The sequence below is a fragment of the Heptranchias perlo genome, chromosome 5, assembly GCF_035084215.1.
Source record: "Heptranchias perlo isolate sHepPer1 chromosome 5, sHepPer1.hap1, whole genome shotgun sequence".
NCBI classification, from domain to species: Eukaryota; Metazoa; Chordata; class Chondrichthyes; order Hexanchiformes; family Hexanchidae; genus Heptranchias; species Heptranchias perlo.
Window position 1 is genome coordinate 133,876,207 of NC_090329.1, and position 26,903 is coordinate 133,903,109.

The 26,903-nt window shown below is 45.7% G+C and overlaps 1 protein-coding gene across 1 annotated transcript in view; it reads right to left on the bottom strand.

The window, feature by feature from the left end:
• LOC137322210 (dynein axonemal heavy chain 8-like) overlaps positions 1-26,903 on the bottom strand; it is a 1,468,904-nt gene that overhangs the window by 632,814 nt on the left and 809,187 nt on the right. The window contains exons 47-49 of the mRNA XM_067985326.1: positions 24,496-24,582; positions 8,370-8,477; positions 4,516-4,650 (exon numbers count right to left, since the gene is read on the bottom strand). Coding sequence (XP_067841427.1) covers positions 4,516-4,650; positions 8,370-8,477; positions 24,496-24,582 — 330 coding nt within the window. The remainder of the gene's footprint in view (positions 1-4,515; positions 4,651-8,369; positions 8,478-24,495; positions 24,583-26,903) is intronic.

Below are 26,903 nucleotides of genomic sequence, written 5' to 3' on the forward strand. Positions count from 1 at the left end.
GTGGTGAGCGAACCAACACAAGGGAAAGCCTACTTGTCTTCACCTCACCGATCTACCTGTCGCAGATGTCCATGACAATATTGGTAGGAGTGACCACCGCACAATCCTTGTGGAGACGAAGTCCCGTCTTCGCACTGAGGACACCATCCAACGCGTTGTGTGGCACTATCACCGTGCTAAATAGGATAGATTCAGAACAGATCTAGCAGCTCAAAACTGGGCATCCATGAGGCACTGTGGGTCATCATCAGCAGCAGAATTGTATTCCAACACAATCTGTAACCTCATGCCCCGGCATATTCCTCACTCTACCATTACCAACAAACCAAGGCATCAACCCTGGTTCATAGAGGAGTGTAGAAGAGCATGCCAGGCGTACCTAAGAATGCGGTGCCAACCTGGTGAAGCTACAACTCAGGATTATATGCATGCTAAACAGCTGAAGCAACATGCTATAGTCAGAGCTAGGCGATTCCACAACCAACGGATCAGATGAAAGCTCTGCAATTCTGCCAAATCCAGTTGTGAATGGTGGTGGACAATTAAACAACTAACAGGAGGAGGAGGCTCTGTAAACATCCCCATCCACAACGATGACAGAGTTCAGCATTTGAGTGCAAAAGACAAGGCTGAAGCGTTTGCAACCATCTTCAGCCACAAGTGCAGAGTGGATGATCCATCTCGACCTCCTCTCGATATCCCCACCATCACAGAAGCCAGTCTTCAGCCAATTCGATTCACTCCGTGTGATATCAAGAAATGGCTGAGTGCACTGGATACAGCAAAGGCTATGGGCCCCGACAACATCCCAGCTGTAGTGCTGAAGATTTGTGCTCCAGAAATAGTCGCGCCTCTAGCTAAGTTGTTCCAGTACAGCTACAACACTGGCATCTACCCGACAATGTGGAAAATTGCCCAGGTATGTCCAGTCCACAAAAAGCAGCACAAATCTAATCCGGCCAATTACCGCCCCATCAGTCTACTCTCAATCATCAGCAAAGTGATGGAAGGTGTTGTCGACAGTGTTATCAAGCAGCACTTGCTCACCAATAACCTGCTCACCGATGCTCAGTTTGGGTTCCGCCAGGACCACTCGGCTCCACACCTCATTGCAGCCTTGGTCCAAACTTAGACAAAAGAGCTGAATTCCAGAGTGAGGTGAGAGTGACTGCCCTTGACATCAATGCAGCATTTGACCGAGTGTGGCACCAAGGAGCCCTAGTAAAATTGAAGTCAATGGGAATCAGGGGGAAAACTCTCCAGTGGCAGGAGTCATACCTAGCACAAAGGAAGATGGTAGTGGTTGTTGGAGGCCAATCATCTCAGCCGCAGGACATTGCTGCAGGAGTTCCTCAGGGCAGTGTCCTAGGCCCAACCATCTTCAGCTGCTTCATCAATGACCTTCCCTCCATCATAAGATCAGAAATGGGGATGTTCGCTGATGACTGCACAGTGTTCAGTTCCATTCGCAACCCCTCAAATAATGAAGCAGTCCGAGCCCGCATGCAGCAAGACCTGGACAACATCCAGGCTTGGGCTGATAAGTGGCAAGTAACATTCACGCCAGATAAGTGCCAGGCAATGATCATCTCCAACAAGAGAGAGTCTAACCACCTCCCCTTGACATTCAACGGCATTACCATCACCGAATCCCCCACCATCAACATCCTGGGGGTCACCATTGACCAGAAACTTAACTGGACCAGCCATATAAATACTGTGGCTACCAGAGCAGGTCAGAGGCTGGGTATTCTGCGGCGAGTGACTCACCTCCTGACTCCCCAAAGCCTTTCCACCATCTACAAGGCACAAGTCAGGAGTGTGATGGAATTCTCTCCACTTGCTTGGATGAGTGCAGCTCCAACAACACTCAAGAAGCTTGACACCATCCAAGATAAAGCAGCCCGCTTGATTGGCACCCCATCCACCACCCTAAACATTCACTCCCTTCACCACTGGCGCACTGTGGCTGCAGTGTGTACCATCCACAGGATGCACTGCAGCAACTCTCCAAGGCTTCTTTGACAGCACCTCCCAAACCCGCGACCTCTACCACCTAGAAGGACAAGAGCAGCAGGCACATGGGAACAACACCACCTGCACGTTCCCCTCCAAGTCACACACCATCCCGATTTGGAAATATATCGCCGTTCCTTCATTGTCGCTGGGTCAAAATCCTGGAACTCCCTTCTTAACAGCACTGTGGGAGAACCGTCACCACACGGACTGCAGCGGTTCAAGAAGGCGGCTCACCACCACCTTCTCGAGGGCAATTAGGGATGGGCAATAAATGCTGGCCCCGTGAACGAATAAAAAAAAACTTAATTGAATTCTCTGATGAAATAACGGAGAGGGTTGATCAGGGTAACGTGGTTGATGTTGGGTATTTGGACTTTCAAAAGGCATTTGATAAAGTACCACATAATCGACATGTTAGCAAAATTAAAGCCCAAGAGATTAAAGGGATAGTGGCAGCATGGATACAAAATTGGCTAGGGGACAGAAAGCAGGCTAAATGGCCTACTCCTGTTCCTGTATTCCTATGAAATTGGCAAAGGGACAAAAAGCAGAGAGTAGTGGTGAATGGTTGTTTATCAGACTGGAGGGAATTGGTGTCCCCCAGGGGTCAGGACTTGGGTCTACAGGGCATAATTTCAAAGTTTGCAAATGACATGAAACTTGGAAATGTAGTGAACAATGAGGAGGATAGTAACAGACTTCAGGAGGACATAGACAGACTGGTGAAATGGGCAGACACATGGCAGATGAAATTTAACGCAGAGAAGTATGAAGTGATACATTTTGGTAAGAAGAATGAGGAGAGGCAATATAAACTAAATGGTACAATTTTAAAGGGGGTGCAGGAACAGAAATACCCGAGAGTGTACATACACATACCTTTAAAAGTGGCAGGACAAGTTGAGAAGGGTGTTAAAAATGCATATGGGATACTGGGCTTTATTAATAGAGGCATAGAATATAAAAGTAAGGAAGTTATGCTAAACCTTTACGAAACATTGGTTAGGCCTCAGCTGGAGTATTGTGTTCAATTCTAGGCACCGCACTTTAGGAAGGATGTTAAGGCCTTAGAGGGAATGCAGAAGAGATTTACTAGAATCATGCCAGGGATGAGGGACTTCAGTTATGTGGAGAGACTGGAGAAGCTGAGGTTGTTCTGCTTAGAACAGAGAAGGTTAAGGGGAGATTTGATAGACATGTTCAAAATCACGAACGGTTTTGACATAGTAAACAAGGAGAAACTGTTTCCAGTGGGAGGCTGGTTGGTAACAAGAAGACACAGATTTAAGGTGATCGGCAAAAGAGTCAGAGGCGACATCAGGAAACATTTTTTTCACACAGCGAGTTGTAATTGTTTGGAATGCACTGCCTGAAAGGGTAGCGGAAGCAGATTCAATAGTAAGTTTCAAAAGGGAATTGGATTAATACTTGAAGGGAAAAAATGTTCAGGGCTATGAGGAAACAGCAGGGGATTGGGAATAATTGGATAGCTCTGTCAAACAGCCAGCACAGGCATGATGGGCCGAATGTCCTCCTCCTGTGCTGTACCTACTATGTTACTCTGATATGGCAACTTCATAGAAATATGCAGCAGCCCCAACCTAGAAGCAGCCCAGGACCGGTCAGTGCCTCTTCCTCCTCTATGGGAATGCAACTTGCTGCCCTGGTTTTCAGACACTGAGATGCAGGCTGCTGTCTCTCTGAATTTTCAGAATCTAATAGCTGGCATTAAACCAGCTGGTTTAATGGCAGCTATTAGATTCTGAAAATCTAATTTCATTGGAATGGCAACAGCTGGAGGTGACTTGTTGAGGCTGCCACTTGTCAGGGCAACAGCATATGTCAGTCATCTGACCTTCCCCCTCAGAGCACCATGCAAGTGACACGTGGCTCCAGACATGCAGCTAGCAGCAGCTCTTTTGCAGGAGCAAGCTGCTATAACAGGAGGGCCAGCTCAGTCCTGTGCTCAGTTTCTAGGGAAAACACTAGAATAAGAGGAAGAAAGTTACATGTAGATACCCTGGGGAATCACGGTGTGAGGAAAGAGTAGGTTGGCTTATGCTTATTTTGGAGTTCATAGTATTAAAGGAGAATATGCACTTCTGTCATGCTTTGTTCTTCATGGAGATTATATTACAGATCTGTCTTTGATGTTTAAGCTTCACTGGGGAAGCAGTTGCTGAACTCTGTGGTCTCGTGCAGTCAGACCGGCAAATTTAATCTATGTCTTTCTGTGCCTTGACTGTCTCAGCCTCAGCCTCTACTCCAATGCAGAGAGAGAAAAAAGTAGAAACTGCTTTAGTAGAAGAGTAAAAAGCAAATTGCAAATCAAATTCCTAATAGTGACAATTTTTTTAATTACGTGAATTTTACTGGCTCTCTTGATCTGCAGCTGCCTCCAGCTTGATCTGTCCTCTGAAACCTATGTTGGTAGAATATCACAGCCATTTCAATATTTAAATCTCATTAATGAAATAGTCTCCCAAATTTACTTACCAGTTTAGACAGATTCATGTCTCTCAGAACTCTCATGACAATTGTTGGCTCACTGTCTTCTGGTCGTGCTCTCTTCTGAGATCCCAATGTCCTCAGTACAGAAAGAATATTTCTCAAGCCAAAGTCATAGTGAACCTAGTAGCAATTCATTTGACAAGAAATAAAATTATTGATTGAACTATTCTTTAAAGACGTTTGCTGTAGTTTTTCAAACAAAAAATCTCCACCAGCAAGAAGGCTATTTATTCAAATGTTTGATGGCAATTTATACAGCCATTCTTGTATTAGTTTGCTTAGTTTTGAAGTTGCCATTTAAAAATGAGAACAACTTTTATGAAAGGTACACTATTGTTGACAAAGGTACAATGCAGTACAATAAAAATCCATACCGACAAAGCCTTTCAGTATTCTAAAATATTCTCCAGTACAGTTTATGGGCTACATTTTCTAGTTCCAGTGCGCAAGCGGCACTCACGTGAACTAGGAATAGCCAATCCTGTTGGATTTTCCAGGATCAGCCTCATTACCTATTCACCGTGAGCACCAGACATGTATGAGACTTGACACTCGGATTTAGTACAATGGGAAGAATGGAGTGAATCCAGCACAGGTGCAGCACCTAAAGGAGCTGCCAATTAAAGTGGAAGTCATTTTTCTGGCTTCAAGAAGGCCACAGGCAGCAAGTTGATCATTGAAACACTGACACAGCAACCACAAGAAATCCCAGCATTCAAAGATGCAATTTTAGAGCTGGTCATTTCAAGTGTGCCAAAGGACAATTGTCCTGTTTCGCACTGAAGTACAAACTCCCCATCTAAGAACCTTCTGGGCTTGGTGTAGAAGATGGCATAAAGATTCAATGCGATGTCCAACATTCAGAGACTCTTGGAATAGATAAGGTAGAAGTTTGCAAGCCTCAAAAAATCTGCCAAGATAATACTAGCCAGAAATTCCCTATATATAATAGATTGGCAAAGTGCACCTGCCAGAAAACAATGACTGCGGCTGCATGTAAAGTATTCAAACAACTTTACAGCTCTTCCCAAGTTCCATGCACGCTCCTATTGTAGAAGGGGAAATTTTCTAGCTACAACTTCAAACTGGAACTATTGTCACACTAATATCTATAGAGATGAACCCACAAAGCAATCTTACAACAACACCTAGCTGTATGATGCATGTTAGCCATGGTAGCACTCTCACCTCTGAGTCAGCAGGTTGTGTGTTCAAGTCCCACTCCAGAGACTTGAGCACAAAATCAAAGCTAACACTTTAGTGCAGTACTGAGCGAGTGCTGCAATGTTGGAGGTCCGTTCTTTCAGACGAGACATTAAACCGAGGCTCTGTTTGCCCTCTATGGTGGACCTAAAAGATCCCATGGCATTATTTCAAAGATGAGCAGGGGAGCTGTCCTGGCCAATATTTATCCCTCAACCAATGTCACTTTTCTTTTATTCATTCTTGGGATATGAGTGTCGCTAGCAAGGCCAACATTTATTGCCCATCCCTAGCTGCCCTTGAGAAGACTGCTAGATCTAGTAATGGGAAATGAACCAGAGCAGATAAGAGAAGTAAGTGCAGGGGAATGTCTACGCAATAGCGATCATATCATAATAAGGTTTTAACTAATGATTGCGAAAGACATAAGTAAGATAAAGACCAAAGTAATGGATTGGAAAAAAGCTAATTTTGACGGGATGAGAATGGAACTAGGGAAGGTACATTGGAAAAAAAAATTGACAAACAAAGAGGTAGTACGCCAAAACGATGATCAATAGAGTTCAGGAGAAATATATTCCTCTAAAAAACAAGAACAAACTAGCCAATAATGAAACACCATGGACAAACAAAATGATAAGGGTAAAATTGAAACTAAAGAAAAAGGCATAGTCTAAGTACATCGACAATAAAAGAGAGGATAATAAAAGGGAATACAAAGAGGTTAGGAAGGATGTCAAAAAAACAATTAGGAAAGCAAAGAGGAACTACGAAATTAAATTATCGAAGAATATAAAAAGAAATAGTAAAGTATTCTACAGTCACATAAATAACAAAAGAAAAATCAGGATAGGGATAGGCCCACTAAAGGATGCACAAGATAAACTCACAGGTAATGACAGTGAAATGGCAGAAATATCGAATAGTTACTTTGCCTCAGTATGACATTAGAAGATATAAAGACAGTTAATAGAAAGGGAGAGATAATTGATAAACTAATCAAACTTAAATAAAACCCCTGGTCCGGATGGATTGCTTCCTTGCATATTAAAAGAAGTTAGGGAAGCAATAGCAGAGGCACTACTACATATATATAAAAAATAATTAGGAAAGGGAATAGTGACAGAGGACTGGAAGACAGCTAATGTGATTCCTATATTGAAAAGGGGAGATTTAACAAGTCCAGGGAAGTATAGACCAGTTAGTTTAACGTCGGTGGTAGGAAAGATAATAGAATCTTTACTTAAAGATATAATAGAAAAACATCTAGAAAACGAAAATATAATAGAGTAGTCAAAGAAGGACAGAGAATTCTCCCAGTGTCCTGAATAACGTTTATTCCCTCAACCAACAGCACTAAAACAGATGAACTGATCATTCATTAGATTGCTGTTTGTGGGACCTTGCTGTGTGCAAATCGACTGTTGCGTTTGCTAATGTAACAACAGTGACCACACTTAAAAAGTAATTTGTTGGCTGTGAATCACTTTGGGATGTCATCAGGACACAATGAAAGACACAATATAAATGCAAATTTGTTCATTTGTATTCTACTCCCTCTCCTCCAGTTAATGCTACCACTTTTCTTACTCCTTCTTTTAGTTCACATTGGCACTCTTCCCCCAAACTTGTCACCCTCTTACCATTTTCTCCAGTTCGTTCTGGTACTTTTCTTCCTCCCCCCAGATTATGTTGGCACTCTTCTTCCTTTCCCTTAACCCAGTTCACACTGGAACCCTTCTACTTCCACCAGATTGTTTTAATTCTTCTTCCTTCCTTCCCCTCGCTCTGTTCATTTAGGCACTCTTATTTCTCCAACAGTTCATTCTTCTTGCTCTCCCTTCCCCCAGTTCACTTTAGCACTCTTCCCCTAAACTTATCAAATATATTGATGTCAAAAGTATTAGTCTATATGAAACTCTATTGATGTTAACATTGATTATTATAATTCAAAACCTTTTCTTTCTGTTGATTCAATTAAAGTATGAGCAGAGCAAGTTGATTTATGAGTAAATCATTCACGCTCCCTCTGGATCACATAAAGGAATGCTGTTCATCCTTTATCCAATGTTTGTAATTACCTAATAGTACTTCTTGTAATTTAGTGTTGGTGTCAACACTCCTTAGGAAACGTCAATGTGCATGAGATTTGGTTCTTGGAAGCCACCTTGGGGTTATTTTTTTTCAACCGGAGGGTGGTATGGGTCTGGAACTCACTGCCTGAAAGGGTGGCAGAGGCAGAAACTCTCAACTCATTTAAAAAGTACTTGGATGTGCACTTGAAGTGCCGTAACCTACAAGGCTACAAACCAAGTGCTGGAAAGTGGGATTAAGCTATAGCTCTTTTTTGGCCGGCAAGGACACGATGGGCCAAATGGCCTCCTTCTGTGCCGTAACTTTCTATGATTCTATGATAACTATCAACCTGTCAGCACTATTTTTCTATTCATATTCCATCACTTTCAGCATAAACCAAATCAAATTCATTGAATTAAAAGGAGAGGTGAAAGATAAATTTGGCTAAATATGGTTAGGATTTTGAATATGAACACTAGGGTTTACTAGATGTGACATTGAAATTTTAATTATTTCAGGGCATCCATATGTTTCTCTTTTGAACTAGGTCTATTACATACCTGCTTAGTGAGTTGCTCTTCACAGAGCTTGTAAAGTACAAAGAATTTCTGAGCTAGCAACACGTTGTCCAAAAATCCGACACTGGCAAGCTTCACCCTTATAATGATCTGAAACAGATAAAATGAATTTTACAAAGAAACTATGCTTCAACTTCAAATGGAATAGAAATAAATAGAGATATATTTATATTTAGATATACATAAATAAACAAACAGACCTGTATCACTGAACACCTGCTGGAGTAGTAGTGCAGGTATGTACGGCTACATACACTTAGGTATCATAATCAAGGTCTCTGAATCTGCTGTTAAATCTGAGTTCTATAATTTTCCCTGAGTTCATTTCAATTTTTTTCTTTCCATACAGGAACTTATTGTGAATGATTACATTGAAATGTTGGCTTTGACTGAAACTTGGCTCATGAGTGATGACACCTGGCCCTCACTGAAGACTTTGCGCCTGGATAAACTTTCCACCACCTGCCCTGCCCAAACTGCTGCTGTAGTGGTGTGGCACTTACCATTAAGTCACACCTTGGTTTCTCCCCTATACTTCTGGGACCTCTCTTCCTTTGAGCACCTTTTCCTTCTCCACCTTCAACTTGCCCTCCAAGCCAAACCATCCCCCAGGCTAATCTCTGCCCATGCCTTGAGCCTATGACCGTCTCTAGTTTCTCTCCTCGTGCCCTCTCTGAGCTCACTTTATCCCTGGGACCCAGCTCCTGCACCCTTGACCCCACTCTCACTAAAGTGCTATCCACCCAAATTCCCTTCCCGGCACCCATGCTAGAGGACATTGCTAATGGTTCCCTCTCCTCGTGTATTGTCTCCCTCCCTTTCAAAACACTGCTACCCCCTCCTCAAAAAGCCCACCTTCAACTCCTCTGCTCTTGCAGACTACCACCCCAGCTCCAATCTTCCTTTTCTCTCCAAAGTCCTTGAATCAAAGTCCTCTCCAAAGTCTCCCAAATCTGTGCACTTCTTTCCTACAACTCTGTTTGAATCTCTGCCATCATGTTTCTGCCCTTGCCACATCTCCAAAACTGCCCTAACCAAAGTCACCAATGAAATCCTTTGTAACTGTGACCATGGTGCATTATCCCTCCTCCTTGACTTGATCATAGCCACAGCATCGCCAGCAATGGCTTTTCCTCCAGCCCCTGCAAAATTATTTCTGGAGGCCCTGAGAGATCTATCTTAGACACCCTCCACCTCTTCATTTACATGCTGCCCCTTGGGTGACATCATCCACAGATATGGAGTCGGCTTCCACATACACGCTGAAAACTCCCAGCTCTACCTATTCAACAGCTGTCTCGACTCTTCCACTGCCTCTGTGTTGTCAAAGTCCTTGTCTGACATCCGGTCTGGGATGAGCCGCAATCTTCTCAAGCTAAACACTGGTAAGACCAAAGTCACTTCCTTGGCCCCCATCACAAACTCTGTTCCTTCGCCACGAATTCCATCAACCTCACAGGGCACTGTTTCCAGACTGCTCATACCCTTGGTGTCCTATTCAACCCTGAGCTGAGCTTCCAAACCCATAACTTCCAACATAAACATTGCCTGCTTCCACTTCATCAAACATGTTACCCCCATCGACCCTCCTTGTTACCTCCTCAAAAAATTCAATCAAGTTAGTCAGACACGACCTTCCCTTAACAAATCCATGCTGACTGTCCATGATTAACCCGTGCCTTTCTAAATGACGATTCATCCTGTCCCTCAGAATTGATTCCAATAATTTGCCCACCATTGAGGTTAGACTGACTGGCCTGTAATTACTCGGTCTATCCCTTTCTCCCTTGCACAACAGTGCAACGTTAGCAGTCCTCCAATCCTCCGGCACCACATCTGTAGCCAGGGAGGATTGGAAATTGATGGTCAGAGCCACCGCTATTTCCTCCCTTTATTCTCTTAACAGCCTGTGATACATTTCATCCGGGCTGTGAGGCTGAGAGTGTGTGAGGGTTCAGGTTTTGGAGATGCTTCCCCACCTTATACTCCATCTGGGGTTGTATTCTCTAGAGTTTCGAAGGTTAAGGGGTGATCTGATCGAAGTTTATAAAATATTAAGGGGAACGGATAGGGTGGATAGAGAGAAACAATTTCCGCTGGTTGGGGATTCTAGGAGTAGGGGGCACAGTCTAAAAATTAGAGCCAGACCTTTCAGGAGTGAGATTAGAAAACATTTCTACACACAAAGGGTGGTAGAAGTTTGGAACTCTCTTCCGCAAACGGCAATTGATACTAGCTCAATTGCTAAATTTAAATCTGAGATGGATAGCTTTTTGGCAACCAAAGGTATTAAGGGATATGGGCCAAAGGCAGGTATATGGAGCTAGATCACAGATCAGCCATGATCTTATCAAATGGCGGAGCAGGCACGAGGGGCTGAATGGCCTACTCCTGTTCCTATGTTCCTATGGTATATATTGTAAATAGCTGAGGCCCAAGCATTGATCTTCATGACACCCCACTAGTTACAACCTGCCAACCTGAAAATGACCCGTTTATTCCTACTGTCTGTTTTCTGTCTGTTTACCAATCCTCAATCCATTCTAATAAATTACCCCCAATCCCATGAGCCCTAATCTTGTGTAACAACCTCCTGTGTGGCACCTTATCAAATGCCTTTTGAAAATCCAAATATACCACATTCACTGGTTCCCTCTTATCTACCCTGCTAGTTACATCCTCAAAAAACTCAAATAGATTTGTCAAACACGATTTCCCTTTCATAAAACCATGTTGACTCTGGCGAATCATTTCATGATTTTTTTTAAGTGCCTTGTTACTATGTCCTTAATAATAGATTCCAGCATTTTCCCTACTATTGATATCAGGCTAACTGGCCTATAGTTCCCTGTTTTCTCTCTCCCTCCGTTTTTGAATAGCGGGGTTACATTTGTTACCTTCCAATCCGTTCGGACTGTTCCAGAATCTAGGGAATTCTAGAAGATCAAAACCAAAGCATCCACTATCTCTGCAGCCACCTCTTTTAAAACCCTAGGATGTAGGCAATCAGGTCCAGGGGATTTGTTAGCTTTTAGTCCCATTAATTTCTCCAGTACTTTTTCTTTACTAATCTTAATTACTTTAAGTTCCTTACTCTCATTCAACCCTTGGTTCCCCACTATTTCCGGTATTTTTTTTTGTCTTCGACTGTGAAGACAGATACAAAATATTTGTTTAACATCTCTGCCATTTCCTTATTCTCCATTATAATTTCTCCCTCTAAGGGACCCACGTTTACTATTGCTAATCTCTTTCTTTTTACAGTTCATTGACCTGAAACGTTAACTTTTTCTTTCTCCACAGATGCTGCCTGACTTGCTGAGTATTTCCAGCATTTTCTGCTTTTATTTCAGATTTCCAGCATCCGCAGAATTTTGCTTTTGATCTTTTTAGATACTTGTAGAAGTAATGTGTAAGGGCAGGAGGAAGAATCTGATGGGAAGAGTTGAGTACTGATGGAAAGAGTTTATTGGTATGTGGGGGATGGGGGTATAGTGCGTGGTGCAGTTGGTAGGAGACGCCACTTGACAGTTGATCTCACTCACCTTGCCACTCATGTCAAAGCATTGAACTTCTTCCTGCAATGCATCCATGTTCATAATGCTGTGTGCCTCACATTGACTTCGTCCCCCGCTGCCTCCCACTGACTTTTGAGTATATGTCTCGAGGGCCTCTTGCCCCCACCCCCCTCCCCCACCACTGCGGATATAGGATGTCCCTCCTTCTGTCCACCTCTTGCACCCAAGGTCTCCAGTGCATCAGCAGAGAACCTTGGTGCATGCGCTCTCGCAGGCCTGGTACCAACTCAGATCGGCAGATTGGTGAGGTCTGGTATGCAGATTGGAGGATGTGGGATTCAGTAATGCGCAACCTTTATTCAATGTTTTAACATTACTCATCAGCGTGTAAACATAGGAATGGGATCTGCATCGTGTGCGATGTCTGATCTCCGTTCAGACTCCGTGCAAACAGTGGACTGTTATTTTCAGCAAATAACAGGTACAAGTTACCTTTAAGAGATTTCTCAGAAACATCTTCCCTCTGGTGGTCGAAAGTGCAAATTGCATTCATTCCACTTGCAAGGCCTGGAAAGGATTGCCGATTGCAGGTAAGTGCTCCCTTGGGACCAAACTTGCATCTTGCCTGCCAGAGTCTGTCGGGCGCGGGGTGTAACTGCATCGTGCTAATATTGCCCAGAACGGACCCTTAACCAATGTTTCCCTCCGATGTTCTGTGTGAACACCTGATGTTCTGTATGAACACCTTGGCCCCGATATTAGCGGGGAAGTAGGATGGCAGTGGGGAGTCGATTGGGCACGTAGGTAACTCGCCCAATAAAATCTGTTCGTTCCCCACGCAATCGCGGGTAAATTGAAGCCATTTAACGAGTCTTCCGGGTTTGCTGTCCGAAAGCTGCGCAGCGGGCGGACTGCGCACCCGCATCACAGGCTGAGAGCTGGAGGAGCTCTATTTAAAGGGGCTGTACTCCAATGGCTGCTCCTGGAGCAAACACCCAAATAGCACAATGGAGCAGAGCAGGGGAAAGCTGCTCCTAGATTTAGTGATGCCTCACTCCAGGTGCTACTGGATGGGGTGAGGAGGAGGAGGGTTACATAAGAACACAAGAACATAAGAAATAGGAGCAGGAGTAGGCCAATCGGCCCCTTGAGCCTGCTCCACCATTCAATAAGATCATGGCTGATCTGATCCTAACCTCAAATCGAAATTCATGTCCAATTTCCTGCCCGCTCCCCGTAACCCCTAATTCCCTTTACTTCGAGGAAACTGTCTATTTCTGTTTTAAATTTATTTAAAATTGTAGCTTCCACAGCTTCCTGGGGCAGCAAATTCCACAGACCCACCACCCTCTGAGTGAAGAAGTTTCTCCTCATCTCAGTTTTGAAAGAGCAGCCCCTTATTCTAAGATTATGCCCCCAAGTTCTAGTTTCACCCATCCTTGGAAACATCCTTACCGCATCCACCCGATCAAGCCCCTTCACAATCTTATATGTTTCAATAAGATCGCCTCTCATTCTTCTGAACTCCAATGAGGAGAGTCCCAATCTACTCAACCTCTCCTCATATGTCCACCCCCTCATCCCCGGAATAAACCGAGTGAACCTTCTTTGTACTGCCTCGAGAGCAAGTATGTCTTTTCTTAAGTATGGACACTAAAACTGCATGCAGTATTCCAGGTGCGGTCTCACCAATACCTTATATAACTGCAGCAATACCTCCTTGTTTTTATATTCTATCCCCCTAGCAATAAAAGCCAACATTCCGTTGGCCTTCTTGATCACCTGCTGCACCTGCATACTAACTTTTTGATTTTCTTGCACTAGGACCCCCAGATCCCTTTGCACTGCAGCACTTTCCAGTTTCTCGCCATTAAGATAATAACTTGCTCTCTGATTTTTCCTGCCAAAGTGCATAACCTCACATTTTCCAATATGGTATTGCATCTGCCAAATCTCCAGGACAAAGCAGCCCGCTTGATTGGCATCCCATCCACCACCCTAAACATTCACTCCCTTCACCACCGGCACACTGTGGCTGTATTGTGTACCATCCACAGGATGCACTGCAGCAACTTACCAAGGCTTCTTCGACAGCACTTCCCAAACCAGCGACCTCTACCACCTAGAAGGACAAGGGCAGCAGGCACATGGGAACAACACCACCTGCACGTTCTCCTCCAAGTCACACACAATCCCGACTTGGAAATATATCGCCGTTCCTTCATCGTCGCTGGGTCAAAATCCTGGAATTCTCTTCCTAACAGCACAGTTGGAGAACCTTCACCACATGGACTGCAGCGGTTCAAGAAGGCGGCTCACCACCACCTTCTCAAGGGCAATTCGGGATGGGCAATAAATGCCAGCCTCGCCAGCGACGCCCACATCCCATGAACGAATAAAAAAAAAATCAGTGACTCCCTGGCCTCACGAGCAGCCAGGTGAGCCGCTGTTCTGCTGTTCTGCCCATGGGTTGCTCCTGCTCCTCCTCCCCCTCCTCCTCCTCCACCTCCTCCTCCTCCTCCTCAATGTGGGTGGTAGATGTGGATGGGGCCTCCTCAATCGGCATCCCTCTCTGTTGTGCTATAATGACTATAATGTGTCCCACTCTGTCTGGTGCGCATTGAAGCACTCCCCCAGAATGATCAAGGCACCTGAAGCACATCTTCAGCAGCCCTAAAGCATGCTCAATTGTAGACCTGGTAGCGATGTGCCAGGGTTTCTCAGAGGTGTCATGAGCACATGTGTGCAGGGGGTATCCCTTCTCCCTGAGGAGCCAGCCCTTGTGGGTGTTCGGTGCATGGAAGAGGGGCGGGATGTTGGACTCCTGAGGATGAAGGAATCGTGGCAGCTGCCAGGGTATCTGGCGCACACTTGAAGGAATCTCTTGCGGTGGTCACAAATGAGCTGAGTGTTGATGGAGTGATAGCCTTTCCTGTTGATGAACAGTCCTGGCTTGTGTGGAGGTGCTCATATTGCTATATGGGTGGAATCGATTACACCCTGCGCCCGTGGGAAGCCAGCCACAACGTGGAATCTCACTGCCCTCCCCGTCTGACTGAAGTCGTCCATGGGGAAGTTGACGTATTGCAAGGTCCTGCGAAACAAGCTGTCGGTGACCTGCTTTATGACCGGCGATGTTCCCAGTGGCGCCTTGGAATGATCCAGAGGCGAAGAAGTTGAGGGCAGTGTTGACTTTGAAAGGGACAGGTAAGAAGATACTGCTCGGCCAGCCGGGAGCAGCTCGGCATGAAGGAGGCAGAAGATGTCTGCGACTACCTGGCAACTGACTCTGAGCCTCCGAATGCACTGCTGCTCAGAGAGGTCCAGGAAGCTGAGCCTTGGTCTGTAGACCCTGTTACGAGGGTAGTGCCTCCTGTGACGGTCTCTCTGTTGTTGCCCTGCATGCTCTTGTGCAGATGCCTGTGGCGTAGCATTGTGTTATGGAGCTCCACGTGGCGGAGGTGGACGGCGTGCCTGGCGAGAGTGGTGATGTTGCTCATTCTCAGATGTCATGGTGAATGTAGCCATGGCGCCCCCCGTCCTGACGGTATGAGTTTGAGGGAGTCCGCAAAATAGTTAAATATGTTTGCACAGCAGAGTTTTGGGTGGAAAGTAAGAATTTTGAGTGAAAACACAAAGGTCTTGCAGACAAAACTTTGTCTGAAGTGACAGTGTGCCCTGCTGCAATAAATGAGGTTTTCTCCCCACCTGTCAAATAATCCTTTGTATCTCCCACTGGCTGCTGGCTGAAACACGGCTGTTGCAACAGGCAGCGTTTCCCACAGCACGGGAAACACGCTGAGGATCCTTCAAAATTGAAACCCTGCCAAAATGTCTACTCAATCAGGTATCTCAAGAACCTTAACTATTTGTCAAAGCATGGAAATTATTATCCTGCCGGCTTTAATTGCCGGTGGGACTCCCGCATTCGGGAGGTGCACACGCACCCGAATGCGTCACTGGGGAACCTGGAAGTCAGCAGGTTGGAGCTGGGCTCCCAAACCGCTACAGATTTCCATGATTTTAGGAGCCCCCCGCTCCCAACACACCACTCCACAGGATGCACTGCAGCAACTCGCCAAGGCTTCTTCGACAGCACCTCCCAAACCTGCGACCTCTACCACCTCGAAGGACAAGGGCAGCAGGCGCATGGGAACAACACCACCTGCACGTTCCCCTCCAAGTCACACACCATCCCGACTTGGAAATATATCGCCGTTCCTTCATTGTCGCTGGGTCAAAATCCTGGAACTCCCTTCCGAACAGCACTGTGGGAGAACCGTCACCACACGGACTGCAGCGGTTCAAGTAGGCGGCTCACCACCACCTTCTCGAGGGCAATTAGGGATGGGCAATAAATGCCGGCCTTGCCAGCGACGCCCACATCCCGTGAACGAATAAAAAAAAACTCCGCCAGACCCCTGATGTCCTGTGTGTGAACACCTGATATTCTGTGTGAACACCTGATGTTCTGTGTGAACTGGGTATGTCCTGTCCCACCGGCAGGACAGACCCACCAGAGGTGGCGGTACAGTGACATACAGTCAGGAGGGAGTGGCCCTGGGAGTCCTCAACATTGATTCCAGACCCCATGAAATCTCATGGCATCAGGTGAAACATGGGCAAGGAAACCTCCTGCTGATTACCACCTACCGCCCTCCCTCAGCTGATGAATCAGTCCTCCTCCATGTTGAGCACCACTTGGAGGAAGCACTGAGGGTAGCAAGGGCACAGAATGTACTCTGGGTGGGGGACTTCAATGCCCATCACCAAGAGTGGCTCGGCAGCACCATTACTGACTGAGCTGGCCGAGTCCTGAAGGACGTAGCTGCCAGATTGGGTCATCAGCAGCAGCAGAATTGTATTCCAGCACAATCTGTAACCTCATGGCCCGGCATATTCCTCACTCTACCATTACCAACAAGCCAGGGGATCAACCCTGGTTCAATGAGGAGTGTAGAAGAGCATGCCAGGAGCAGCACCAGGCGTACCTAAAAATGCGGAGCCAATCTGGTGAAGCTACAACTCAGGACTGCAGGCATACTAAACAGCAGAGCCAACATGCTATTGACAGAGCTAAGTGATTCCACAACCAACGGATCAGATCAAAGCTCTGCAGTCCTGCCACATCCAGTCGTGAATGGTGGTGGACAATTAAACAACTAACGGGAGGAGGAGACTCTGTAAACATCCCCATCCTCAATGGTGGCGGAGTCCAGCACGTGAGTGCAAAAGATAAGGCTGAAGCGTTTGCAACCATCTTCAGCCAGAAGTGCCGAGTGGATGATCCATCTCGGCCTCCTCCCAATATCCCCACCATCACAGAAGCCAGTCTTCAGCCAATTCAATTCACTCCACGTGATATCAAGAAACGGCTGAGTGCACTGGATACAGCAAAGGCTATGGGCCCCGACAACATCCCGGCTGTAGTGCTGAAGACTTGTGCTCCAGAACTAGCTGCGCCTCTAGCCAAGCTGTTCCAGTACAGCTACAACACTGGCATCTACCCGACAATGTGGAAAATTGCCCACATATGTCCTGTCCACAAAAAGCAGGACAAATCCAATCCGGCCAATTACCGCCCAATCAGTCTACTCTCAATCATCAGCAAAGTGATGGAAGGTGTCGTCGACAGTGCTATCAAGTGGCACTTACTCACCAATAACCTGCTCACTGATGCTCAGTTTGGGTTCTGCCAGGACCACTCGGCTCCAGAACTCATTACAGCCTTGGTCCAAACATGGACAAAAGAGCTGAATTCCAGAGGTGAGGTGAGAGTGACTGCCCTTGACATCAAGGCAGCATTTGACTGAGTGTGGCACCAAGGAGCCCGAGTAAAATTGAAGTCAATGGGAATCAGGGGGAAAACTCTCCAGTGGCTGGAGTCATACCTAGCACAAAGGAAGATAGTCGTGCTTGTTGGAGGCCAATCATCTCAGCTGCAGGAGTTCCTCAGGGCAGTGTCCTAGGCCCAGCGATGCCCACATCCCATGAACGAGTAATAAAAAAAGAACACCTGATGTTCTGTGTGAACACCTGATGTTCTCTGTGTGAACACCTGATGTTCTGTGTGAACACCTGATGTTGTCTGTGTGAATACCTGATGTTCCCTGTGTGAAAACCTGATGTTCTGTATGTAAACACCTGATGTTCTGTGTGTGAACGCTTGACGTTGTCTGTGTGAACTGCTGATGTTCTGGTGTGAACACCTTATGTTCTCTCTGTGAACACCCACTCACCTCACCTCACAAGACTCTCACTAACACACTTTCCTCTTTCTTGCAGGAGAAGATGGCACACACCACCAAGCAATAGGTTGCTACTGATGGGGGATCAATGTGTTAATACACTCTGTTGCCCGTTGAACAGGCCATGCTGGCAGTGATGGGAAGGGGTGAGGTCATACACTAGTTCTGCTGCAGAGGACTCAGATGCTGACTTCGAGGGGCCAGGCTACTGAAGAAGGCAAATAGGCATACACCAGGAAATGCTTGGTCCACTGGGCAACTTGTTGGAAAGCTTGCGCACAATATTTCTGAGCATGGAGAAGTCCAATGCCCAACTTGAAGCAAGACTTTGCGCAGAGCATGGAACCCATTCATTCCAAAGTGGGATGAGTGGTCAGTTCCATCGGCGGTCAGTGGAGTGCCTCATGACAAACCTAACAGCTTCCAATGCAGCACAAACTGCTGCCACGGAATCTCAGATGGATGCCACCTTGGCTTTGGGGGCCGCTGTTGAAAGGGGCTTTCAGGGCATCATATCACTCCAGCACTCTATTCTCCAGCAGAGCACTAGGATTGCTGAGGCGCCACCACAGAAGAGTGGCCCTGGCTCCATGGGAAAGGCAACTGCTGTCCTCTTTCAGTATAATGGCATGCCCGCTCCACAGCCAGCCACTCCACCAGTGCCATTGCTGGTGCCCTTCAGCCAGCTGACCTAAACTGCCACAGCCCAGGCTGAGATGGTGCAGTCTGCAGCCAGGCCCTCTAGGCCTAGAGCTGCTCGAAGTTGTCCTCCAAGACCACCTGGAGTGTCCTCAATGGAATCCCAGCTGCTTTCCACCTCCCAAGCTGTAGCCACTGGGGAAGTACCTCGTAGAAGCACCAAGGTAGGCAAAGGAACAGGAAAGATAAGCACTAAGGGTATGCACAAGGGTGAATAGTCAATGGGTGCTAAATTGGGCCGTGTTGCGCCCGTTGTTTCGGCACTACGCGGCCTCTCCAACATCCAAGATGGTGTCTTGGCTGCACATGAACGTTTCCAGTGTGACATGCGCCGGACGCCATCTTGGCATAGGAGTCAGCACATGCGCAAATACCGAACGTCAGAGGCATGTAAAGTGAGGAGAAAATGGATACAATCAGTGTGCAACACTGATTTAAAGTGATAGACACCATTTTGGCACTTAATACTCAACTCAAAGCACAGTCTTAACCCCGACCATCAGGACGTGTCTTGGAGTGCCTGGAGGCTCCCCACCAGCACTATTTAAAGGGACCATGCAGGATTTACAGGTTAGTGGCTGGATTATTGCTTCTGGCTGCCGAGACATTTGTAACTGTTTTTGGAGGTCTCCTACACTTCAATACTTGGACGCGGGGACATAGTCTAACATTTAGAGCCAGGACGTGCAGGAGTGAAGTTAGGAAACGCTTCTACACGCAAAGAGTGGGAGAAGTTTGGAATGCTCTTCTGCAAACAGTTGTTGATGCTAGCTCAATTCTAAATCTGAGATTGATAGATTTTTGTGAACCAAGGGTATTAAGGGATATGGGTACATGGAGTTAGGTCATAGGTCCAGCATGATCTCATTGAATGGTGGAACAGGCTCGAGGGGCTAAATGCCACTGCCACTTGCTGCCTCCTGAAACGCGCCACCTTCTTCTGCAAGAAAGCGGGATGTGTGTGTGGGTGATGTGCCTGTCCTGGTTGAATAGCTGCCAGTGTGTGTGGCCAGTGAGTTGTGGGTGAGCAGCTTGCAACAATGGTAATGGGGTGAGAGGAAGCATCTGATTGGAAGAGTTGAGTACTGATGGAAAGAGTTTGTTGGTATGTGGGTGATGAGGGGTGTAGTGCGTGCAGCAATGGATGCGGCTAGTAGTGTAGTTGGTAGGAGATGTCACTTGACAGTTGACCTCACTCACCTTGGTCAAAGCATTGAACTTCTTCCATGTTCGTGATGCTGTGCGCCTGGCATTGACTTCATCCCCCGCTGCCTCCCACTGTCTTTTGGCCATATGTCTGGAGGGCCTCTTGCCCCTCATGCCTCCCTCCCACAGATATAAGATGTCCCGCCTTCTGTCCACCTCTTGCACTAAGGCCTGGAGTGCATCAGCAGAGAACCTGGGTGCATGCACTCTCGCAGGCCTGGTACAAACTCAGATGGGTAAATTGGTGAGATCTGGCATGCAGATTGGAGGATGTGGGATTTAGTAGTTGCGCAACCTTTATTCAATGTTTTAACATAACTCATCAGTGTGTAAACATAGGGACTGGCCTTGCATCTGTGTTTTGCACGTGCAATGTCTGATCTCCTTTCAGACTCCATGCAGACAGCAGACTGTTATTTTCAGCAAATAACAGGTACCAGCTACCTTTAAGAGATTTTTAAGAGACAGCCTGCCTTTAAGAGATTGGGGCTTCCCCCGCTGGTGGGAAGTGAGAATTGCATTGAATCCTCATGTCAACGCTGATTCGGAACGCTGCTTGAAGTTAAGTCCTCACGCCTCACGAACGTCTCGTCCTGCCTGCGCAGGGGCCATTGGACGCAGGGTAATAGTGGATCGTGCTACCCCTGTACAATAATAGGCCCAATCCAATTTTCCCCCCTGAGTTTTTGTAATAGCTGAGATTATTTATTTAATAAATTTGGTTTTGGATTTGGAACAGGTGTTGGTATTTATGTTTGTGCAGAAGTGAGGGCGAGACCCATAAGTGTGGAGCACAGGAAGGACAATGTGATAGTGGTTGTGAGAAGATAGATTACGACTGTTGTTGAATGGGGGATGGTAGATGTGACTTAGTTGAACTACTCCTCAATGAGCTAGTCTTTGAGAACTCGGGCAGAAAGGGACTCTTTTGGTTGCTGCCTCTCCTCCTGCTCTCTTCCTCACCCCGCTCTTCCTGCTCCTCTTCCTGAACTTGTTGGTTTGCAGGTGGTGGTAAGGGATGCTCCCTCATGATGGCGAAGTTGTAGAGCACACAGCAGATGACCACAAATCTGGATACCTGCACAGGGGAGTACTGCAAAGATCCTCCAGAACGGTCCAGGCAGCGGAAGCGTTGCTTGAGTACGCCGATTGTTTGCCTGATGATGTTCCTTGTGGCCTCCTGTGCAGTTTTGCGCAGATTCCTAACTGAAGTCATGAACGATATCAGGAGGGGATAATCCTTGTTGCCCAATAACCAGCCTGTAACTTGGAGGTCTGGTTCGAATAAAGGTGGCGCAGAATGAGAGTCATGATTGCTACCGGGATATCGGTCACAGACCTGAAGAGTGGTAGAACACAGCAAATAATGCCTAGAGGTGAAACAGTAACCAGAAGTAGTGAACCAGCAACTAACCTGTAAATACTGAATGATCCCTTTAAATATTGCTGGTGAGAGGGCCTTCATGCCAGTTTGCGTCCCATTGCGCTGAGCAAGGTCAGCACGTGGCATCCAATTATCTAGGGCGGTCAAAAATGATGAGTACGTCCCTCACACAGCAGATGACCCGCATCTGCATAATTATCTGGCTGCTTTAAATACTGCCGGCGTGCAAATCGAAAGCGATTCTACCTCCTACAATAAAGTTGTGGTTGGAAGTGTGTGCACGCATCAATCCCGCCATTTTGGGTCCTTGCGTTGGCCACGTGGCACTTGAAAAACAGGAACTACCTACTACGCAGGCCAATTTCTAGACCTATGACTGCTCTCCGTAAGCTGCTGTGGCCTGCCATTTAAAATCGGTAAGAGAAAGTCTCTGCCCACAGAGTTGTCAATCACAGGGGACTCATCTCAAAAGTCTGTCAATCAAAGTCACTGACTCCCGCTAGGGTCTATCATTTGACCCATGTCCAGGGGGATTCTTATAGTCTGAGTGGCTGTGTGCCTCACTGGACAAATTGAATAGCACAATAGCTTAAGCAGCAAGGTGTCACAAAGTAGTTCATAGAATAGAATCATAGAATCATAGAAGTTACAACATGGAAACAGGCCCTTCGGCCCAACATGTCCATGTCGCCCAGTTTATACCACTAAGCTAGTCCCAATTGCCTGCACTTGGCCCATATCCCTCTATACCCATCTTACCCATGTAATTGTCCAAATGCTTTTTAAAAGACAAAATTGTACCCGCCTCTACTACTGCCTCTGGCAGCTCGTTCCAGACACTCACCACCCTTTGAGTGAAAAAATTGCCCCTCTGGACCCTTTTGTATCTCTCCCCTCTCACCTTAAATCTATGCCCCCTCGTTATAGACTCCCCTACCTTTGGGAAAAGATTTTGACTATCTACCTTATCTATGCCCCTCATTATTTTATAGACTTCTATAAGATCACCCCTGAACCTCCTACTCTCTGAGGAATAATGTGGGCCATCTCTAACAATAACATAAGGGGCCATAATTTTCTATCAAAGTAATTGTGAAGCTAATGACGCTTTCCCTTATTTATGCGCAAATGGTACAGCAACTTCAGGCGAGGGCAAATGCGAAGTTAAACGCGGAGATCCAAAAATTGCTGTCTGAGATGCGCTGCTCCACCATTAGCTTCCCGAAAATGGCATCTCGCTGACTGCCTCACCATTGAAATGCATTGAACGGCGTGAAGTTGCTGTATTTTCACGGTAGATACAAACTAAACTTGCCATTGAAAGTTAAGTGTTGTCCATTTCGGTCTAAGTACCTTTTTTTTTTATTCGTTCATCGGATGTGGGCGTCGCTGGCGAGGCCAGCATTTATTGCCCATCCCTAATTGCCCTTGAGAAGGTGGTGGTGAGCCACCTTCTTGAACTGCTGCAGTCCGTGTGGTGAAGGTTCTCCCACAGTGCTGTTAGGTAGGGAGTTCCAGGATTTTGACCCAGTGACGATGAAGGAACGGCGATATATTTCCAAGTCGGGATGGTGTATGACTTGGAGGGGAACGTGCAGGTGGTGTTGTTCCCATGTACCTGCTGCTCTTGTCCTTCTAGGTGGTATAGGTCACGGGTTTGGAAGGTGCTGTCGAAGAAGCCTTGGCGAGTTGCTGCAATGCATCCTGTGGATGGTACACACTGCGGCCACAGTGCGCCGGTGGTGAAGGGAGTGAATGTTTAGGGTGGTGGATGGGGTGCCAATCAAGCGGGCTGCTTTGTCCTGGATGGTGTCGAGCTTCTTGAGTGTTGTTGGAGCTGCACTCATCCAGGCAAGTGGAGAGTATTGCATCACACTCCTGACTTGTGCCTTGTAGATGGTAGAAAGGCTTTGGGGAGTCAGGAGGTGAGTCACTCACCGCATAATACCCAGTCTCTGACCTGCTCTTGTAGCCACAGTATTTATATGGCTGGTCCAGTGAAGTTTCTGGTCAATGGTGACTCCCAGGATGTTGATTGTGGGGGATTCGGCGATGGTAATGCCGTTGAATGTCAAGGGGAGGTGGTTAGACTCTCTCTTGTTGAAGATGGTCATTGCCTGGCCCTTGTCTGGCGCGAACGACGTGATAAGTTTTAATTACAGCCATTCAACCTCACTGGCACTGAAAATAACTATTACAAGTGTGGAGTCTCATTCCTTCAGGTATTAATTATTGTTGGAGATTTTAAAAATGTCAAATTTTACAATTTTTACATTTTTAAAAACTTTTTCTTTCTGTCTCTTTCTTCTCTCTCTCTTAATCCAATCTTTCTTTCCCTCACTTTATTTCTCTTTCTGTACCTGATTTGACATTGAATTCATCCACTCTTTTCAGTCCTTGCGCTGTTTATTTCCCAATCCTTCAATCTGATTGATTAAGGAGATACACAGTTGCTTGCCCTGTTCACTCAGGTCCCAGATGCCCTGATTCCCTTACTGTGACATTACCAGCTCGCACTTTTAGCAACTTGCCATGCAAAAAGTTTAAAAACCTAAACATGCAAGGGCAAACCTGACTAACAGCAGATGCTGTTAGATGCCCTGCCACAGCAAATTATGGCCCAATATGTTTAAAATTGTAAATAAGGGTCCCCCCACCTCGCTTGATTAACCAGCAAACACTTCAGACAATCATTATGTGGCCAGATACTTGTCCATTCGGAAGTGATTTTGTGTGATTTTAAAATGCTAATCCCTTAACTGCTGCTTCTATGTTAAAAAAAATTGAATAAAGTCCAAAATACATTGGTTTCACAATGATTTTGGCTGCAGAAACAAGAAAATGATTGCCCACATCATCCACTCTCAAGTGTGCTCCATCGGTAGTTGCAGACTTGGTCTCAGTAAAACAATTATAACATATTTAGTTGTGTAGATATGTTTATCTTTTTAATTGTAGTCTAGATTCAATGGACTTGAATTAAAACTTCACCTAGTTTGAGTTCTTCTTTTGGAATATATGTAACATCTCAGAATTTGAGCAATTTCTCTCACCTGTCTATCTGGCACCATCATGGCTACTGTTCTAAATTGAATTTTTAGATTTTCTGGCAGTTCTTGACGCCCTGCATATCCAGGATTCTGCAAGTGAGGAAAGTGGGAAAAAAATAAACTTTCAGAACTGTTTGACAGAAAGTTAACAAGTGACTTCCTTGACTAAACTATACTTGACTAAACGTCAGAGAAGATAAAGGGGTAGATTTTTGTCTTTACTGCCTGGTCTTAAAGGATTACCTATTTGGAACATAGGGAGGAAAATTTGTCAGGGAGATTCACATAGCTGTAAGGGAGCCTGCCTTACTTCCCATCTATCAATTTAAATGAAAGGAAAATCGGATGGACTCTTACGATGCCCTCCACCCAAATACTTTAAAGACAGGTGATAAAGACAAAAATCTACCCAAATGCATTTCTTTTCCACCATTACATAGAATTACATAGAATTCACAGCACTAAAACCGGCCATTTGGTTCAACAGGTCTATGCCGGTGTTTAAACTCAACACGAGCCTCCTCCCATGTTACTTCATCTAACCCTATCAACATACCCTTCTATTCCTTTCTCCCTCATGTACTTGTCTAGCTTCCTCTTAAATGCATCTGTACTATTTACCTTACCTACTGCACATTCCAACCATTCTCTGAGAAAATAAGTTTCTCCTGAATTCTTTATTGGATTTATTAGTGACTATGTCATATTTATGGCCCCTCATTTTAGACTCCCCACAAATGGAAACACCTTCTCCCTGTCTACCCTATCGAATCCCTTCATAATTTTAAAGACCTCTACCTGGTCACCTCTCAGCCTTCTCTTTTTTGGAAAAAAGAGCCCCAGTCTGTTCAGTCTTTCCTAATAGGTATAACCTCTCAGTTCTGGTATCTTCCTTGTAAATCTTTTTTGCACTTTCTCCAATTGTGAATCAAGAGGTGAAAGGGAGGAAGGAACTTAAACATTTACAATCACCAGGGAAAGGGTTTTGAAAAAAATATTAGAACTAAAAGCTGACAAGTCCTCAGGTCCTGACGGACTTCGTCTTCGGGTCTTAAAAGAAGTGGCTGCAGAGATAGTAGATGCATTGGTATTAATTTTCCAAAAATCTCTCGATTCTGGAAGGGTCCCAACAGATTGGAAAATAGCGAATGTAACACCTCTATCCAAGAAAGGAGGGAGACAGAAACTACAGGCCAGTTAGCTTAACATCTGTCATGGGGAAAATGCTAGAATCTATTAATAAGGAGGTTATAGCAGGGCACTTAGAAAATCTCAATGCAATCAGGCAGAGTCAACACGGCTTTCGTGAAGGGGAAATCGTGTTTGACTAATTTATTAGTGAGGAAGTAACAGCAACATGGATAAAGGGGATCCGGTGGATGTGATGTACTTGGATTTCCAGAAGGCTTTGACAAGGTGCCACATCAAAGGCTACTACATAAAATAAGAGCTCATGGTGTAGGGGGTAACATATTAGCATGGATAAAGGATTGGTTTGCTAACAGGAAACAGAGAGTAGGCATAAATGGGTCATTTTCAGGGTGGCAAGATGTAACGAGTGGAGTGCCACAGGAATCAGTGCTTGGGCCTCAGTTATTTACAATCTATATCAATCACTTGGATGAAGGGAACGAATGTACGGTTGTTAAATTTGCTGATGACACAAAGGTAGGTAGGAAAGTAAGTTGTGACGAGGACATGAGGAGTCTGCAAAGAGATAAAGATAGGTTAAGTGAATGGGCAAAAATTTGGTAGATGGCGTGTAATTTTGGGAAAATGTGAACTTGTCCACGTTGGCAGGAGGAATAGAAAAGCAGTATATTATTTAAATAGAGAGAGATTGCAGAATTCTGAGGGACAGAGCAATCTGGGTGTCCTAGTACATGAATTACAAAAAGTTAGTATGCAGGTTCAACAAGTGATTAGGAAGACAAATGGAATGTTGTCATTTATTGTCAGGGGAATGGAATATAAGAGTAGAGATGTTTTGCTACAGTTGTACAGGGCACTGGTGAGACCACATCAAGAATACTGTGAGCAGTTTTGGTCTCCTTATTTAAGAAAGGACATATTTGCTTTGGAGGTGGTTCAGAGAAGGTTCACTCGACTGATTCCTGGGATGAGGGGGCTACCTTATGAGGAAAGGTTGGACAAGTTAGGCCTGTGTACACTGGAGTTTAGAAGAATGAGAGGTGATCTTACTGAAACATGTAAGATCCTGAGGGGACTAGAAGGGGTAGATGCTGAGACGATGTTTCCCCTTGTGGGAGAGACTAGAACTAGGGGTCACAGTTTAAAAATAAGGGGTCTCCCATTTAAGACGGAGATGAGAAGAAATTTTTTCTCTCAGAGGCTCATGAGTCTGTGGAACTCCCTTCCCCAGGGAGGGATGGAGGCATGGGGCTCGAATT